General features: G+C 36.7%; 1 protein-coding gene across 1 annotated transcript in view; it reads left to right on the forward strand.

Moving 5' to 3' along the window:
- PDE11A (phosphodiesterase 11A) overlaps positions 1-20757 on the forward strand; it is a 103334-nt gene that overhangs the window by 34276 nt on the left and 48301 nt on the right. Inside the window, exons 3-10 of the mRNA XM_058809522.1 lie at positions 5828-5917; positions 6803-6943; positions 8679-8743; positions 12765-12897; positions 15251-15326; positions 16724-16791; positions 17151-17243; positions 19714-19764. Coding sequence (XP_058665505.1) covers positions 5828-5917; positions 6803-6943; positions 8679-8743; positions 12765-12897; positions 15251-15326; positions 16724-16791; positions 17151-17243; positions 19714-19764 — 717 coding nt within the window. The remainder of the gene's footprint in view (positions 1-5827; positions 5918-6802; positions 6944-8678; positions 8744-12764; positions 12898-15250; positions 15327-16723; positions 16792-17150; positions 17244-19713; positions 19765-20757) is intronic.

The following is a 20757-nucleotide window of genomic DNA, read 5'->3' on the forward strand; positions in this document are numbered from 1 at the left end:
AAAGTCAGAGTTGGGCACATTTGGCTGCACTCCCACCCTTTCCTGCCCTTTGCTCCTGCATGCAGCAGTCTCCCGGTGCCATGGCTTGTGAGGACAGTGACCTACATAGGAGTCAGGCTTTAAAACTGAAATAAGTCTGCTTCTACCAGAGACATGTTTTGTAATCTGTCTGGTGACGCAGTTATCTAGTTTGAATGTGTGCCAGTAATTCTGTGAGGCAGGAAAGTATAGAGGCAGTGCTGAAGGATTGCTCCCGTGGTCCTTTTCAGGCTGTTTACAGACACCAAAAGCTTGCAGAGTTAGAGAGTGAGCTTTATAGGGCAGAGATGCTGCTCTATGTTTGCAAGCATTAGCGCATTTTTATGGTACTCATTAATAATCACATGCAAATACAAACTTAAAAAAAAAAAAAGAAAAAGAAAAAGGCAGTAGGAGATTGGTCCAGGAGCTTCTGCAGGTTCAGTGATACACATAGGAGCTGTGTACCCTATTTGGGTGCCTACAATTCATGGAGTGTTTTTACCAACCAATTGTTCTTTCCATGCTTGGGATAGAAAAATAATTTTGGAAAATATTTCTTGGATTTGTGAACTTAGATGACAATTAGATTTTATCAGATGTGTGGCTAGCCAGACCCTGCACAGCTGGCAGGAGGTAATGGAATTTGGAAGAGCGCTTGTGTTTAACCATTTTGCATTTGGATTTGGTTTATTGCTTTCAGAATTCAGTAGAATATTTCACCCTCTGAACCTACTTTGAACACATTAGGAAATGTTTTTAAGGGCAGCTGGCTTCCCTGATTTGGTTTCAAGTATGCCCACAAAACATCTATCACTTTAAACTACAGCAAAAAAACTTTTCCTTTGAAAGGACTTCTTTTCTCTTTCTAGGAAGGCTGTACTAGCTCCTTTCCCCACAGGCTCACCAAGCAAGCTGTGTAAAGAGAAGTGGCTCCTGTGGCCGCTAAAGAAAACAACTGAACCAGACAGGCATTTGCTGAGAGCTCAACCTGGAGTTTGTGCCAGAGTGAGTACACAAGCATTACTGAGAAGCTTCTTTCTTCTGTCAGACATCAGAACTGTTTTCTTTTCTGACCACAGGCAGGGGGTGCTTGGAGTGTGCCAGAAGCTGAGTTAGACTCCACTGGATAGCTATGGCAGCGTGTGCTCTCGGAGAGGGCTCCGTGAGGGCAAAGCTGACGCGGGGGAGGCAGGGTAAATGTCACTGCATTTGCTGAAGTTGATGTCAGGGCTGCTTTCCAGCCAGCAAGCTCACATTTCCCCTCTGCAGTGTGCTGCCATTGCAGCACTGGCTGGTTTTCACCATTAGCTAATAACTTTCTGCATTGCAGCTCTGCACCTATGCAACTTTGTTGCTTTTATATTTTCCTCTCGTAAGAGAAAATTTCAGAATTTACTTCCTGTGAGGTACACAATTCTAGAAAATAGCCTTCTTTTGCTGCTGGAACCAGCAGGGGTTTTTCTTATGCAGCAAGGGAAGAGTTTTACAGATTCCATGAGGACCCTCATCTCCAGGCTGTGCAGTGGAGGGAAAGGCGGTATTGCTTGATAACATGCATTGTCAGAAAGGGCTTGGCCAGAGGTCTCCCTCCTGTTTCTAATGACAGAAAGATTTGTATCATATGTGAAGTGATTGTGAAATCCAAACCCAGATGATGAAAAGAAACCCTAATTTTTAGCAGTTCAGAGGAACACTAAGAAGCATTTTACTAACTTATGTATTTTATGTCTCATCATCTATGAAAAGCTGGATGAAAGAAAATGAGTGTCACATCTCAAGACATTGTGCTGCTGTAGTATAGGTGTCCAGATGCTGATGTGCCCAGACAACTGTGTAACCAGGTGTGGAACTTTTGGCCTGTAAAACTGTCATCATGAAGAGGAAACATATGGAAGACTGCCCTTTAAAATTCTGAGGGAGCACTGGTGTGTTTCTGAACTGATGCTGTAAAAGAAAAGCATCCACTAACAAGCACAGTTTGTAGCTTACTTGTCCTAGTATTTAGTAATGCAGAATCTGAAAATGTTTCATACTTCCAAATACCAAGCTCCTGCTTCAGTTATTGTTGTGGATTTGAAGGTCTAACTTTGGGGCTGCAATTCTGGAGGTGTGTGGAGATACTAAAGCAATGGAAATATATCCTGTGGGAAGCCAAAAGTAACTCTGGTCAGGGCAGACATCTGATCTTACTGGTGTAGTTTTGAAATAAAGATAAGTAATCTTCAAGACCTAGCTGAAAATGTAAGTAGTTATGTAACTGAATACTGAAATTTCTTGTAATTATACTGTTTGTTTCCTTGGTAGTTGTGTTTTAATACTCCTAACATACAACAATGAAATAATAGAATTTCAAAAAGAAAAAAGTGAGATATTGAAAGTTCCCATTACTACTACTTCTTTTCATAGGTTTCCTGCCCTGATAAAATATTGAACAGTTTTTGAGTTCAGCTTTTTAGCTTTTGAATATTGCTGTGAATTTGTGAGGTGAGTGTAACTGCTACCCACTGATACTTACTGGGGGGTTAATGAAGAGAAACTGGGCCAGGTCACCTGGACCCTGAATGTCCAAGTGATTCACAATATAAACTTGCTAACCTGAAGTTACTGTATCTGAATACCTTACAGTTGTCATGAAAAAGAATCCAACAAAAATTAGTGTCTTTTAATGTCTCAGCACATTCATCAGCCTAAACACCATTTTTATAAAATCTACTATTATATACTTACCCATGTGTTTATCAATATGTCACATAGAACTGTGATGAATCACTGCAACTACTCCTATTTGACAAAATAATTTAATGAGGCACATCTGTTAAAACTGGTTTTGATTTTTTTTCAATCCTGCCTATTTGCTTTCTTTGAAAATAACTTTAGTACCTCTGCAGAATATTTTCCTTTAATTAATTCGAAATAGATGTGGAAGGAAATTATCTTTCAGTTATATTCCCTTTTGCTTCAAAACTATTTTGAATAGCCTTCAGTTTAACAAAGGGAAATTACTTTATGTACTTCAGAGGGGTATGCTGCATGTTCTTCTACGAGTTTCACACAAAAACTTTGTGCATTGGTGTAATGGAATCACGTAGCATACTCAACCTTTGGGCCAGTTCTTGCCCTGGAGCACCAGGAAATTAGTAATTAGTTATCTTTCACGTAAAAGGAGGGGGAAAGGATGTGTCTGTCTCGTGGTGTTATGTACCATTTCCTCAACTTTTTACATTCTCTTTGGAGGGAAAAATCCCTGAAGTGAGAATCTGGCTTAAAAATACCTGCTGTGGCTCAGACAGATAGGAGCTGAATATGACATTATTCCATATTTTTATGGAGTGTCCACAGTCATAGCATAAGCATGTTAGAGGTGCTTGTAAAATAGTCTTAATGCTGCAGATCTAAATCTGTAATCTGAAATAATGCAATAACTGCTTTCTATCCCATTGAGCAATTTTGGTTTAAGAAGTCTTACTTAAAATTAAGGTACCATAAGAAACATCTTCATTCTTTGTGTACTTGGTGCTGTATTACAACTTGCCAAAAGTGGTTTAAGGAAAAGTCACTTTGACCATTTAGAGAGTACAAAAGTGTAAGAACAGCAGGCTTTTGTTTTGTCAATTTTAGGTAAACAGGAATAATTGAATCACAGGGTGATTCCTCTCTACCTGACACTTTTTGTCTTGGTTTTTTTCTTCATAATTGTTGACATTTATTTATTTCTTCTACTTAAGAAACAACTTGGTTTTCTTAAACAACTTGGTGTCCTTCTTAATTGTGCTGCGCCTTATACAATTAGTTTGAGTGGTGACAAGAGTGATGTGTGTCAGTGGCTTTCCAAGCTCTTAAGATGTCATAAAACAGTGTTTTATGGATGGTAATTTCTGTGTAAAGATCCAGTGCCTTGGAGTTTGGGTTCCAGAGACCAGTGGTTTACAATATTGCAAGGTTTTATTTTCTTCTCACTAAAAAGAAATTTTGGCTAGCTGGTTTTGTGATGCCTGAAGGTTCATAAGCTCCTCTTGTGCTTTCCTTTGTCACAGGGCCACATTAATTTTGGGAATGGAGATTCCAGTGTGGAGACAATAAATACTATTATTTACCTATTGAGTAAAAATATATCCAGTCTCATTAAGGTATTCAGAATTTCAGTAAAGGCCAGATTTTTCTTAAGTTAACTTTTTCTGCTCTGATCTCTTACTTGGCTGTGGTTTTTAGAACTATTACAAGAAAATATAGATAGGGAGGTTTTTTGTTTCATTTGAAAATAAAAAATAAAGTGAAATAAGCAAAATTCTCTCAGAGAAACTCTGACTATTAAAAAAATTAATCCCTCTTATCAGTTTTTTACATTTGTACTTTATTTTTCATTTTGTGTACTCTATCCTGTAGATCTGGTGTGATAGTTGGCTACTTTAATTACTGCCTCTTCAGAAAGGTGAGTGTTTGTAGAGTCTAAAGTGTCATTTTCCTTAGAGCCATAGGTAGCTGTGATGGGAAGAGGATGAAAGTAGGGTGTTTCCAAATGAGCAGTATAAGTGTGCACCCTTACAGTCTGCAGTTGCTGTGACAGAGTGCCAGGTGTAAAGGTACAAAATTCAGAGGATCTGAGGATTCTTTGCAAAAGCTCATCATTATTCAAACACAGACTAAGCAGGTAGGGAACCAGTGGAGTGCTCAAGGTAGATAAAGTATAACAGCAGTTGCTGCTGCTTCTGTTTGTCTGATATCTTTCCTCAGATATCTTTCCTCAGATATTCTCAATAGCCCACGTCTCTGGGTTAGCAGTGTTTTTCTAATTAAACAGAATTTCAAAGATAAATGCCACTCTCTTAATGCCAAAGTTTGTCACAGACAGGATTTCTTACAATAGACAGACAGACCAAAGAGAAGAAAGGTTAGCTGCTGCAGCATTCTTTTGGCTCTGTAAACAGCAGAGTGCCTCAACTCGCACTGGCTTTGCAAATGTTAAGGCTATTCAGCAGCTGTAAAATTTACTAAAAGTCTCAGACCTAAGCCTGGGAACCACTCAGGAGTGACAGTATGTTACATATTTCTTACCAGTGTGTGGCTTAAAAATGCTGGGTTTGTACTTTGATCCACTGTCATCCTTGTGAAGTGCCAGTCCCACAGCTATTCAGCTGTTTGACTGGTCCAGTTTGCTAACTTCACGCAGCCAACCTACAATCATTTTGGGCACCTCAAACTACGTTCCCAGTCCCTCCTTTTCAGTCTTTTGTAATGTATGATGATACATTAAGGCCCAGTTTTTCAAGCATGTTCTTTTAATTTATTTTTTTTTTAACCTTCGTTGAGAAGACAATCAGTTTTCTGACTAATAGTGTAGGATCAATGTGCTGTGTTCCACTGTGCTGGTATTCTCCAAAATCTATGTAGAATTCCTCAACAGGAATGTGACTCAAACTTGCTTCTTGAGCTCAGAACAAAAAAGCAGTCCAGAGAAATAAAGAGTGTTTTCTAGGGAAGCTGTACTGTCTACAGTAATTTAAAGTAGTCTTCAGAAGACATTTTATAGGGTTGAGAATCCACAAATTGCCAGAGAAATTGTGGAGGACCCAGACTTCTGGGACCTGTGAGCTTAATTGTATTTGTTCTTTCCTAGATATTTGATTTCTTTCCATGCATCAGATGTGCCTTGCCCATGATAATTTCATTTTGTATTTAGTGCTCTGCTGAAGAGTGAGCTGAGACCTTCCTGTGATGTGTCCCCTGAGTTTAGGTCCCTTTACTAGAAAGAAATTGCTGTAAACAATTGCAGTTGTTTTTAATGACTGTAAGTTTCTTTCCATACTAGGTGATGCAGATGTACCTCCCCTTCTGTGGGATTGCCATATCCAATGCCCAGCTGTTTGCAGCTTCAAGGAAGGAATATGACAGAAGCAGGGTAAGTGCAAAGTGTACAGTGGACCAACATCAAACTTTAGTCTTTTGCTCCTGCAGGTTCCAGCTATGCATATGTGTTTGCTAAGCAGACAGCTCTATTTCAAAAACTATATCTTCAAAAGATTCCTGTTTTGATTGAGGAAGCAAGCAGACAGTGTGGGAGGGAAATCCACTTGTAGTGGTAGCTGTGGTTCCCTGATGTCAGTTCCACATCTTGAGGTGCTGAAACAATTGCATTTGTGGCACAGACGGTGCAGGAGAAAGTGTTACTTAGGCAGAGATTCAAGCTCTCATAAAATTCTACTCATCTCAGACCTCTGCCATTCTGAATTTTTAATATTTAGTTCATGTGCAAAAAATGTGGATATATCTTTATAAAATTAAGCAGGGGAAAAAAACCCATATGTGAAGGGTTTTGACAGCATGTCTCCATAGAGTACACACTCATGATTGCTGGTGCTGTGCATGCATTGGGACAGGAGGATCTGAAGTGAAAATAATGCTCTGCTGCCCTGTCATTCCCTTGTCACAGAGGTCTTTTATTTTTTGAAGAAACAAAATGGTAATTTTGAGGGGTTTTTAATAATAGTTGGCTTCTTTTTTATCATCCTTTCTACAATGACAGGGAATTATATTTTTGTTAGCTTGCATCACAGGTCCAGAACTTCAGTAGAAATACCTCTAGTGGTATTGAACCTCTATTCCTTGACAAAGTATTAACAATTAATTTCAATTTTGTTGCCATAGTCATTAAGACCTTTCTTTGAATGAAGATTTCAAGGGATCACTCATATAAAATTGATCCCAGATATGAAACTTCCTTTGCAATGCTCCATGTATTTATTAGTTTACAACCAATACAAAAGTTTTCTGTCCTTGTATACAGGCTTTACTGGAAGTAGTGAATGACCTCTTTGAGGAACAGACTGACTTAGAGAAAATTGTCAAGAAAATTATGCATCGGGCCCAGACCCTCCTGAAGTGTGAGCGGTGCTCAGTGTTACTTCTGGAAGACATTGAATCACCAGTAAGTAGAGCTGCATGTCATGTGCAAGTACAGAACAGCAGGTGTTTTTCAGGGTGTCTCTATCCCAATAGGCTTATACTGTGATAGCAGTAAGTTTTTACATTGAGCAGGTGAAATGGAAATCCAGCTTTCAGAATAACTGAAGTATTTTTGGGTTTTTGCAATTACTCTGTCTACTTGACCCATGAATAATTATTTCATTGCAGAGCTCTGTTGAACAGATGGATGTAAACGGTATGAAAGTATTTGACAGTTTTGACAGGATCTTTCACTGGGACTTTGCAGTAACTGATATTCATAGGGTGTAAGAGCCTCTTAAAAAATGTTGGAAGTTTTTATGAGTATTGTTATTAGTAATAAATTAAGTGGCTGCCTTTATATTGGTAGCTCTCTCCAGTGTTTTCAGGCTATTCAATTTAAGCTACCCTCCTTTCCACTGATTTGAGAAGTAGTTGAAGGATAAAACATTGTTTTTAATATCTCTTTTTCCCTACTCAATTATTATTTTTGTATTCACTGATTCTGCAGTTAATTATTTGTTGCTAGGCTTTGACAAGTCAGAGACAGAATCGTAAATTTGTTTGTAGGGCAGAAAAAATACCCATTCTTTTCCTTGGAGGAAAGATATGATTCATATTTCATTTCAGTTAATAAAAATTAAGAACTTTCAATTGAGTATGCCCTAAATTATACCAGCTTTCCTAAAAGCAAGATCAAAGTTTTTATTTCACTTATGTTCTCTACTATAGAATTTTAACGTTTCTAGTTCATTTTCTCTTTCTAGATTCCCCTAGCCACCCCCCTCGCCAATTTTATAATTGCAATATATAATTCTACTACATTCTTATGAAATGTCACTGTGTTTATAAGTATAATATGATTTTTATTTTTCACAGAAATGTCCATTGTGTTAGGAAGTTGTGGGTGGCAGTTCATTTTTCTGCTCTTGGTACTATTTCTGCCTTTGAGCCTGGAGGGACTTTTCACAAACCACAAGCAATGAGTTCTTATTCCTCTATTGTGAAATATGGACAAAAATCTTAAACTTTTTCTAGATGGTCATAAATCTTAGGTTAATTTGGAGTAGAATAGCATCTTACCAACCACTTGGTAATTTTTACAAGTGGCAAAACAGTTATTTTCCTGACTTTCTCCTATTTTGGAGGGTTATATCAAAATAGATCTCTTTAGAGTAACTCAGTGTCTAACCATGTCTAAAATACTGTCATTTGTACATTGTGCAGAAAGCTTTTATGATTCAGAAACAAAGTGAAGATGGGAACACATCCAAAAATAAGGCCTCTGTTCTGTGTCACTTTTTGCCACTCCTAAGATGTTTCACTTATGTGTTCCTGACACATATGTTCAAGTGTGATTGGTTGCAGTTAGTAATGCAAAGCTGCCATTCTGCTTAATTCCCTATATTAAAAAAGTGAAGTTTGAGTAAAGCTCCATAATACATGTCCCAAAAGCCTTTACAGGGAAGCATATATGCTTGTGGAAAAGAGTTTTCTGAGAGAATCTGAAGATATAATTTGATTTGATATTGATTTTTAGGGAACTGTGCACAGCATGTATTTTAAACATGAATTCTCCATTGAGAGAATACAAATTTGTACTTTTATCCTAAGACTATTGGATAAAAATACAGTTTAAGCAGAGGAACCTTACATTACTGGTTTCTTAGATGTTTATTTATCTTAATAGTAATCTTAAGTTACTTCTTTTGTGACAGGTGGTGAAATTTACAAAATCTTTCGAATTGTTATCTCCAAAATGCAGTGCTGATACTGACAACAGGTTAGTGCTCATGTCTTCTGTGGTTATGGATAACTACATTTTTCACATGTAGTTTCAGGTCTGCTTGGTCAAGATTTTATTTTCTGATAGAACTTTGTGTAGATCTGATTGAAGAGTGTGAGCCTACATTTTTTACTCAGACAAGACACCTGCTTGCTTCAAATGGAGGCTTGCTTGAATGAATATATGTCCCTATATTTTTTTATATATGTATGTTTTTGTGTGTATATATGCACTAATGTTGTATCGGTGTCTCAGGTAAGAAACCAGGGGAAAACTGATTTTTTATGGCTGAACTCATTGATAACATGAAATTGTTGTTTTGCTTGATTAATATAGAAGTAAAAATTACAAAGTTATTTTAGATTGTTGATCTCTTACAAAATTGTTTTGTACAATTGTGTTGAGAGGTTCCCAGTAAAATTTTATTTCTGCTGTTGTCAAATTGGAAAACCTAGAAACTGCAGAGCATATGTATTTCCTAGAAACTGTGTTCCTGTGACTAAATCTTGTTTGGGAGCCCAGTCAAAATGGAAGTATATGTTTTGCTTAGTAGGATCTGTAAACACTTATAAAGGGCCAATTTTAAGTAATAAAAGAAAGATTTTTGTTCATGTGAGGTTGTTATATCAATCCCTGAAAGGTTACACCACTGGTAGCAGTTCACATAAAATGTCCTATATAGCAAATGAGGGGATGAGGATTAGGACTATTGTGAGAACATTTCTTCCATCTTGCAGGGCTCAGTGTTTATCACACAGGTTTTATGCAGATTAAATCATACTGATTCTGAAGGAGAATTTTGCATATCAAATGGCTGTCATGGTGATAAACCTTTTCATGGATTGATTTCACATCATTAGAAATGGGAAGTGTTAGAAAATTTCTAAGATGTGCAAGCTCACATCAGAGTCCCAGGCCACACAGAAATATGGGTAGAAGCTATCTCCTTTCCATGTCCTGCTATGGGAACGGTGAAGCAAATGGAAAACAAGAATAAAAAATAGGAAGATTTAAATATGATTAAATAATCTGTTGATTCATCTGGGAATCACAAGTTGCTTTTTACAAAGAGTTCTAGAGTAGCAGTTGGTCTTTCCTAGGGGGTGAAAATACATTTCTTTTATTCAGGGACAGGAGTATGAATCAAGGAATGTGGTTGTTATTCCTGTTTTTCTCAAACTTGATCAATAGCCAGATTAGTCAAAACAATGTAGAGTGGTATCAAGATAACCAAGCTGGCTCATTTCTTGTTACCATAGTTATATTAGCATGTTGCCACAGCAGTTTGTAGTAGCCTACTCTGCTTGTAGTCAAGTCAAGAATATTTTAACTTTATTCCAAGACATGAATAAACACATAACCTGGTAGATAGTCTTCATAAGATTCATAAAGGTAAATTTCTGTGCATTTTAACATAAAGATGTATCACTTTTTCTGTGATTATTTTTTCCTGTGGAGAGTGAAGTTGCTTTTACAAAGACCAAGGTTAGACTGGCAGATATGATGTCACATTTGGATCTAGCACAGGCACAGCTTGAGTTATTGGCACTATTGTACAAAAATAAAGGTTATTTAGGATACAGAACAATGCCGCGAGCCCTTGACATTTGAGCATTTTCCTAGTGAGTTTTGCCCTTTTCATTCTGCATTCTGCAGCTGTAACTGATGTCAGGTCATGAGACTTTTCATGTGGGGAAAAAAAGATTAGTTTCTTCATCATTACAGCAGTTAAGAAAAACATTATTTCTTTGAAATTTTAGTTGAAATCTAGACATCTCAGGCTGAGAACAGTTCTCATTATATTTTATCTAAATGAGAAAGGAGTTCTAAGACAATATTTCATGGATGCCCCAATATATTTTCTCACACAGTTTTAGAAGTTGGCTTTTTTTTTGCCTTCATAAATCTGCATGATAGCAGCTCACCTGTTAAATACCTAAATATATTATCATAATAAATATTCATACTTATTTTCTTTGCTGTTGTTTGTAAAGGAATGTCTTGCAAGGCCACACTTGCGTCTTTTTGTTCAGTTTCCAAGTTTTCATCACACACCGCAATCAAGTTTCTTTATTATCCATATTGGCACACTGATGCTCTTGTTTTTCCCAGTGATTTTCTTCTTGAAGTACAAGTTTGCCAAGTCCCCTAAATTTTCTCTGTCTTTGAAAAAATATTACATAAATGTTAGGATCCTTGGGGGTTGAGTTCTGGTATGATGTAGATGAAGATGAGCCTGATGGAATGTGCTGTGGAGTGTGCCTTTCCTGCACAGAAGCAGCAGTTTTGGCAGATGAGATTCCATTTTTGCAGGTAGCTGAGATAACAGCTCTCTAACCTGGGTACCAGTGGTAGTGGACAAGTCTCCTGCCTGGGCCAGAGTATGAGTTGTGTGGGCAAAAATATCTGTGCTCCTTCCTACTTGGGCTGGTACAGAGGAAGGGCTGAAATCCCTCAGCTGTTTCACTGTCCCTGGGATGATGTGCCTGTCTTCTGGAGTATAGATGTAGAGTGCTTGTTAGGAATGGAGAGAACATAACAGACCCTGCTTTTAAAACTTAATTATGAATGTTATCTTGTTTCTTTTACTTGAATTAATTTGCTGCTTAAAATGCTTGACACCCCAATGCAGTCCTGATGTATGTGTTTTATATGATAATATCATTCAGATAACTTATGGACTGGGAACTATGCATTCGAAATTAGATTCTTATCCTTAAAGATTTTTTGCTTCTAGAGTATTTGAAATAAATTAAATTATGAATTAAATGTTAAATTATAAATGTGATTTTTTTACTTAGCTTAAAACCCATTATTATTTATGTAAAGGTCTCTGTCAAAGTGTACACATAACATTTATTACAGTCATTCAAAATTCTTATCCCAATTGAAAGTGGATTCCTCTAGATTTCTGTAAATCATTATTACTTATAGCCTTTTAAGAATATTACATTTTCTTTTTGATGAGTGACGTAGTTGAATTAGTCTCCAGAAAATCAATGCAGTCAACAAAAATCAATCCTTTCTCTTTGATTGAGTCTTTCAAGGATTTCACTGTTCAGCCTGTTTTCATTCATGAGGAATGCTTCAAAGCCTTAAACTATTGTATTCTCCATAGCTTCTTAGTAACTTTTTTCCAAGAAATGTTTCTCAGGTGTTAAAAATTTACCAGTTTTCTTTTTAAAACTAAGACAGCAGGCATTTTTTTATTATCCAGTCATGAGTAGCCAGACATTGCCAATGTCAAGAACCTGCCTGAAATAAGTCAAAGAAAACATTCCTGCTGATTAGGTGAGGAATTTAAGGTCTGCTAAACACTGAGTTTTCTGAGAAGCTGCAGTGGAGTGTGGTGAGTTGAGGCCATCATTTTAGTGTCTTATGCTCATTTAGTGATAGCTCTCTAGCCCCTCAGTAACTGTGGCAGAAGCTCAACCAGGTAAAAATAAAGGAAACCTTCATTTCTTGTGCGGCTACTTGGATCTACCTGCTGCAATATACTAGCAGTATTGAATTTAAGACTTATTCAATGATCCCTTCTTCAGCCATTAGATATGGACTTTCAGATGCCAAAATTTTTAAAAGTAATTTTTACAGGAAAATTACTGAAAATAAAAATTGAAAATATCACAGATTATTAGATTAATTTTAAAATGTGTAGAAGAATATATTTTCAGGTAACTCTACAGAAAATATTTTTTAGAACTGGTTGCTTTTCATGAGCAGTCCTGTATCCTACAGAAACTTAGAACACAGTCCACTATTGATTCATAGGTAAAATCTATCAAATATTTTATTTACTTGATACACCAATGCTGTTTTCAATAGAAAGTTATGTAAAGCAGAGAATTTTTGAGGTACCACTTCAATAATACCAAATTATTGTTCTATAGTTAATTTTTGATAACTATTAATAATTGTGAATGGTTCTGCTGTTCCTATTAATGTGCATTTAAGACATGCTGGACTTGCAGTTAACGTTGACTGCATACTTTTCTTCCCTTGCCCTGCATTTTGATAGTTTCAAAGACAGTGTGGAAAAATCATCCTATTCAGACTGGCTAATAAACAACAGCATTGCTGAACTCGTCGCTTCCACAGGTCTCCCAGTGAACATCAGTGATGCCTATCAGGACCCCCGCTTTGATGCTGAGGTGGGAGATTTTTACAAATGGAACTAATTATATATTACTTTTGAGCATCACAGCTAATATAAAAATTTTGGGTTTATATCCAAGTGGCTGTGAGACATGTGAATATTTATTGAATTATTTTTTTCTATTCAGTAAGTTGTCCTGGTCTTCTATGGTTTTATAATGCAAACACAAGTCACTGAATTAGTCTATGACTTTTAGCAGTTTGTCCATGATTCTTTTTTTTTTTCCTGTTTATAAATGATTCCTCTACCAATTGCCTTGATACTTATGCAAACTGATTTTTATTGCTGAAAATTTGTTGGTGTTCAGTGTTAGCAGCACCAGCGTTGTTAGCTGTTGGGGTGACTGGGGCTGTGCACAGACAGAGTGTGAGCAGAGCTGGCATCCAGACAGACAAATGTTGTTTGTGATCTAACTTAGCCAACCAACAGCTTAATTTGCTCAAATACACACTGGATTGGGTACTTCTTCAAGATACATTCACTCCCAATAAAAGTTGTTTGTGTATCTTAAGGTATTTTCATTTCCCATTAGAAAAGTGTAGCTACAGATAAAAATGTAAGTATACTTAGCATCTAAATAAATGTTAGAGGTGTATGGAAGGACAAAATCTTCACTGAATTCTAATCCAGCATTACTGTGGAGGACTTGGCCAGCACTCGGACAGCACATTAATCACAGCTTTGGTCAGAAAGCTTCCTAAAATATATTGCTACAGTAAGTGTTCTTGGAAGTGTTTCATGTTGAGAGTTTGCTTGGTTCCAGTTTTATTTCATGTGTCATTAAAGGGATTATCTCTCAAACCAGCAGAATTTTTTGAAACAAGAAAACATAAAAGGAGCCTGCTGTAGAAATATAAAAGAAAACTGCATTGATGGTAATCTGTTCAGAATTGCAAGTACAATTAATGCCTGGGGTGTTTAGATATGCTAACTTAAAGCATGCCAGTCCTTGATGTTTGCAATTGTACTTGTATTATATCATCTCCTGAATAATTCAGCTATCTCTTATTTGTTTCACAGTTAGTTCTTTCCAAGTTGGAGGCACTACCCAATATATATAAAGCAAATGATACAAAGGGCAATAATAATTTTCTTTTGATGGGTTCCTATGAAAATTTAATTCTTAAATTCAGTCTTTCTACTCAATTATTTCTACAGACAAGAGTAGTAAGAGGAACATAGTATCCCTTATTACTTAGATAGAATCAAACATGTATTTATAGTTATGAACAAAAATTCTGTTCTCTGCATCAGTTGAAAATCATCTCTTATTTTTTTCTCAGAACACCATTTCTCATCTGCAAATGTTGATGCTCTATTTTCAATTCATTCATCAAGAATTTAATGCAAAAGTTCATTTCAAGACATACATTTTAATCAACTATTGCCCCATTCCCATGGATTTTAGGTGGCACTCCACACCAGTTTCAGTGATGAGTTCTGAGTATGTACAAATAGGCAGTAATCTAATTTAAACCTGAGTTACATCTTTTGCTAGCTAGGACATCACAGTGATCCCATCCTGCTTCCCATATATGAATTAATGCTGGTCTTTTAATTTCCTTCTATTAAACATTGCCTGTAGCAGTGGCAGTTTTAGTAAAAGAACATCTCCTGATCTTCTCTGAGTGGACCCATTCCATTCTCTGATCTCTTTTGAAAAACTGTTTTCACATTTCAATGCAGTGACACTAAAGAATAATGTTACTAATTGTAGAAAAGAGAGAATCAGTGAAATTTGAAATAAATTGTGAAGTTGTATACTGTATTAGCTAGAAAACAATAAATGAGGCAGTAAATTTTCATTGGAACAAAAGGACCATTTATCTCAAATCTAGGGTTTGACTCCATCCTCATCTTTTTTACTAACTTTCACTTCTGCCCAATTCCCTACTTACTTTCACCTTTCTTCTGAAAATGTGTATTTCCTGTAAGCCTCCTTCTACAGCTGCCTCGCTAAGTGCCATTTCAGTTTGAGAATTGGGAAGGGTACTTCTAAGCCAAACTTGTTCAGTGAAAGTTATCTCTACTAATCCACCAGTGTAAGTAATCCAAAATTTGTCTGGATATTGCCTCAATTATAGTTTGTCTTTAGTGCCAAATCAGAGTCAAATAGTGCAAGCTTAATGTGGCAAAGATGCCAATGTTTTTATATTTTTCGGCAATTTTTAGAATCATCCCTATGACTTTTGGTTACTGTGGATGAAATTTCCGCAGATTTTCTTCTGAGAGCTGATTCATATGAAATGACATTTATAATGTAAACTTACTTCTTGACATTTCTATTACTATGATTTTAAAAAATGAAAACAGCATCACTAATGGAAGCTCTCATTTCTACATTTTAGGCTGACCAAATTTCTGGCTTTCACATAAGATCTGTTCTTTGTGTTCCAATATGGAACAGCACCCACCAAATAATTGGTAAGACTTCCCTCATGGCTGCGTAATTTTTGTGCTAATGTAAATTTAGTTTTATCTTTTTAATTCTATGTTCCTTTACCTTCTTTTTCCAAGCTGAATATTGTTAAGAAGTTACAGTACCTAGGATGCATGCTAAGTATCCAAGAAGGGATGTTTTGACTTAGATACTGTATGGACTTTTTCAGCTTTCCAGCTGTGTTGTTGTTAAGTTATATATTGTACTCAACTATAATAAGATGAAAACAGTAATTCTAACCATATTAGTGAAAAATGTTTTATCTGCATTGATGATTTCCTTGGGTTTCCTTCTTTAGTACACAGGCAACTGTCTGCAGTCAAGCTAAGTGTTCATTTCCCCCTAATGATAAACTCTGGGTGCAGTCAGGGAAGATTTGCTGGAGGGGCTTGGCAGTGGTCAGAGTTGGCCATTGCAGTGCTGGTTGCTGGATCAGGATGTGACAGAGTTTCAGAGGATCTTTGATAGGATTCTTTGCAGCTATGCTACCCCAGCAGTTGGCCCTGTGTTATTACCTGCTTTTGGCACAAAAAGGAGTGCTTGTAAATAACAGTGCCAGATTCCTGTGCTAATGCTCCTCAGAACTGACGTCAAAGCAATCACAATTTACACTGGCAGGGCAAGAGTAGATGCCTGTGCCTTGTGGCTGCCAGGGAGAGCTGAGATCAGAAGTGCATTGCTGAAGGCACTTGGTGTCATGCTGGCTTTTTGAGCTTCTTTAGCAGAGGTGACGTGGGAGTTGTGCCTTTAAAAACACATCTTGTTGTTTGTTGTGAACTGTGCCGTATCTTCAAGAATGAGAAATAATTTGAACTCTTGACAGTGGATTGCTCTTACAGTATTTTTCTAAGGGCTTATTGTAGCTAAATGAAATAGAAATGTTTGTTGTAGAAACCAGCATTAGTTCAGAAAATGCATTTTTTCATTGGCTCAGTAAATTAATGAACCAGTCATGAGTATAAAAGGGTTTATATACCCAGGTGATGCTAAACTAACTAAGATTTTAGGAATGAAGGTACTGATTTAGTAAATTGTAATTGTAACTCCAAATTTTTAGGACAAACTTATGTGATTGCTGTTAGCAAAGTGAAGTGAAGTGATCAAGATATTTCTCAAATAGATCTTTAACCTTTTGTGAAAAGCACTGTGAGTAACTTTTAGATTTGCAGTATTACACTTAGAGAGTAAAGCATAACAGCTGAAAGCACAAGTATCAAAACAATCAAATTATTGCACATCTGTGTCTAATTATTTTCAGAATAAATATTTGCATTTTGCTTTTCAGTTTGAAATATGTGGTTTACATTTTACCAATGAATAAAACATTCTGCATTGTGCATTAATGAATGAAGATATTAACTCATATTAACTCTTTCTAAAGGGGTAGCTCAAGTGTTGAACAGGCTTGATGGGAAATCCTTTGACGACGCTGACCAGCGACTGTTTGAAGTAAGAGGCATTCAGTTCAGCATTACCATACATTTCAGTAGCACTTGGTATTTCTCAGTAATCTGTTTCAGTCCACTCCAGGGATGAGGGGAGAATAGCTTGTCTATATTTGCAGTTTGACAATAATTCTCAGAAATCCTCACTTAGAAGGTGGCATCCTAATTAAAACAAGTTTCTGGCATCTAATCTCTCATCTGGAGGCCAGTGACTCACCTGCATTCTTAAAATAACCTGCTTAAACATGATTATTCCTAATATTTTCATGCAATTTCTTCTAATGATTAAGCCAATGTTCATCTTTGTGCTTGTATTATAACTGATTCATAATTGACTCTCATTTTTCTCTTTTTAAATTTTAGGCTTTTGTTATTTTTTGTGGCCTGGGTATCAACAACACAATTATGTATGACCAAGTGAAGAAATCCTGGGCAAAACAGTCTGTGGCTCTTGATGTATGTGTACATCTTTGTGAAACCTTTTCTTGCTCCTAACTCTCATATGTAAAGAAGCCCACTCTATTTTTAAAAACTATGATTATCTAAACTTCTCCAATGAAATTCAACAATGTAGAACAGTGGTCTATTATATATCTGGAGATTTTAAACATTATCACATGAAAAATAATCTTGGTGAGAAAAAAGCCAGAAGTTTTGAGGATAGCTTAAGAAATTTACATTATTCCTACTACAACAATAATTAAGAGCAGTTTGAATGAAATTTCAGATCTCTCAAAAAAAGCATTATGCAAGACTGATTAATCTTAAAACATTGCTCGGAGGAAAGGGTAACATCACTAAGATATTGGTATTGTTTTAAATTTCACATGTGATAAGAGAAGAAACTCATCTACTTATCCCTGATGTGTGCACCTTTTACCTGTGTAATTCCTTTGAGTTTCTCCCATACTTACCATTACAATAAGAACCACAAAAATAACATTGGCCTGAATGAGATATGAAATTCTTTCTATTAAAAGAAAAATCAAACCCAACTGAATTACTGTAAAGAGGCTTTTTTTTCCTTTGCTTTGGGGTTTGAGACATTAATCTGCATAGTGGGGTTGCATCCTGTGCTGCACACAGGCCTGTTAAGGCTTTCCAAAGCCAGTAAGACCCTTGTGTTGGAAATCCTAAGCATAAGCAACTTTCTTTATTATTTTTATATATCTACCCATGTAGGAAGAAAAGTTAAAAGCTTACCTTTTCAGGCTCCTGCAAGATCCCTTACACTTTACATGTCATAGTCATGGATAACTCTTCGTATGTCCCAGGTATTTGTGGAATATGACACCTAAGAATGAGTGCTCCTCCTGGCAAGAAAAGCAAGCAGTGCTAGATGTCACACACAGATATATAAGGATGAAACTTCACATAGAAGTTTATTTGCTACTGAAATAAAAGAAAATTAAATATTTTTAGTTTAAAGTACAGAATCTTTCTTTGATATAAAAAAGGACTAATAACCATATAGCTTACATGTAGAGAATAGATTTGATAAATAGCCATTAATCTTCAATTAAGAGTAATTCTTTCTATAAATGGGCAACAGCTTCCGATTATATTTGCATAAAGTGATGGAAGATGCAGGAGAAAAGTACTGAACACTAGAATGGTATGAGATGAGGGACTGTGGATTTTCACTAATAGAATACTTCGTTAGTATTTATGTATTTAGCTAAAATGGCAATAAATGTTACTTGAAAATTACATTGATATCAGATGTAAAATAAATGAACTTGTTATATATCATAATAAGATTCTTATCAATATATACTGATACAGGTTTTCATAAAATATTCTGATAAGATTGACTAATAAATAGAAGAGCAAAACATAAATAAATTATCAGAAAAGTCTGCCATGATTCAAAGCCAGGCTAAATACTTTTTTTATACTAAGAACACAACATTTGCAAATTTATTTAAAGATTAGAATAATAAATCCTTAGGAAGACTGTTAAAACCTAAAGAGATATAATGAATACAGATCAAGGAGAATTTAGTTGTTAAATGTAATCTGTCATAGCATAAGATATAATTTGACTAATCTTACCAGTTTCTGGGAGAAGCTGCAGCATGGTCAGGCAGAAAAATAGATACTATTTGAGAAAGGACATGATGTACAGAACAAATGAGTTTATGGTTTTTATTTATTCTTTTATAGTGCAGGAATGAATTCCTGTTACTGTAAAAGGTGGCATCCCTAAAACTGAAAAGAGTAAAAATGTCTTGGGACTTAGTGCCACAAGGTGTTGCAAATCAACAGCCCATGAGACACAGTTTAGGTGTTTGTATGAATAACAGAGACATTCATAGATGAAAATTATTTCCAAGTGAGAAGCCTGTACCAAAGCTGCAGCACGTCAGCAGGTCTGGTGTTGCATGTGGGGAAGGACCTGTCCTTGCTGGGAGTGCTCTGGCTCTGGGAGCTCCCTCACAAGAGCAGGTGAGCAGTACTTTGTACATTTTATTTGATGCTGCTCTCTGCAGAATGGTATTGAGGAGAATGTCAGATACAGCACAGAGGTGCTGATATTTCGAAGCAGCAATGTGCCACTAGTATAGGCATTAAAGCTTTTCAGTATAGGAAAAGGCATTATTAAAAGTCCATAAATCTACTGTTATTTTTACATTAAATTCTTTCTCTTTTGATTGCTGAACTTCAGGAGAGGAATGTAGGAATCCTTATAATATTAAATTACTTACTGTTCATTATTCCCTATAAAATTCCTTGCAGTATAACTGCCAGATGTATGCCTGATAACCTGTAATTAGCTATTACATGCTGTCAGTTAGAACAGAATTATCACACAAATGCTCATAAAATTTGCTTTAAACATAGCTGAGTAGACTGCAGTACAGAGCCCTGGTATTGCTACTTGACAAGTGTACTAAAATGGGTTTTATCTTTTGTTCTGGGGCAGGTGTTGTCTTATCACGCAACATGTTCGAAGGCAGAAGTTGATAAATTCAAGGTAAAATTTAAGTTTTTTTATATACTAATTTCTGAAACTATAACTGTAAATTCATATTTGTCTAGATTATCTGAGAGAAGTTTTACATCATAAACAGAAAATCTTAATTAAAAATTATTTACAATGTGTATATTACACATAAGGCTGTTAAGCAAGGAAGGTGGAAAAGGGATAAAGAGGATAAAGAGCTGCAGTGCACAGCATCAAAGTCCCATTGTCCCAGCACCAGCTACTGGAACTGCATGTCAGTGCAGGCTTGGTGGCCTCCTCAGCAGAAACCACCACAGGGAAGTCGTACCATGTAGGAGATGAGAGGGAGACTAGAGAACTGAGACTTTACATGCTTACAGTGTGGAAGCTGCCCTGTGTTTGCTAAAGAAGTGGAGCATTCACTATCCAGATTGTGCATAGGCTCCGAAGGCTGGACAGGTATGTGAGGGATCTTCTAACTCCTGTAAGCACCCTTGGCAGAATGTGAAAGTGATGTGTTCTGAGTGTAGCATTGGTAGGGACCAATAACTACATGTTCTCCATATTCTCACTGAATCGTGCCTTGCCGTGGGCTAGAAAGTGGGGAGAACAGTGCCCTTGATCTTTCATCACTGCCAGCACTCCAGTGCTGCTTTTGTGATAGACTGTTTGTCTTTTCCTGCTTGAGGAGACACTTGGGAAATTTGGTGATGCTTCCCTTGGCTATGAGGAGGCAATACTGGTAGAGGACTCCTCAAAGCTCCCATAGGAGGCTCCCATGGTGGGTATCACTGTTGGTCTCCTGGACACACAGTGCATCAGAGACTGTAGTGAGGCCTGGGAAGGAGATCTGGACTGCTGTGACTCCACATTGATGGCACTCCCTGCTCTGGAGCTCTGGCATCTGTCCAGCTGAATAATAGCTGTTGAGTGCTTATTTTGACACTTGGCTGTCAGGCTGCACCCTGCTTTCTGCACCACAGAGATGGCTGTGGTGAAAGGGGGCACACACGGCTGGCATAG

The sequence above is a fragment of the Ammospiza caudacuta genome, chromosome 8, assembly GCF_027887145.1.
Source record: "Ammospiza caudacuta isolate bAmmCau1 chromosome 8, bAmmCau1.pri, whole genome shotgun sequence".
Lineage (NCBI taxonomy): Eukaryota > Metazoa > Chordata > Aves > Passeriformes > Passerellidae > Ammospiza > Ammospiza caudacuta.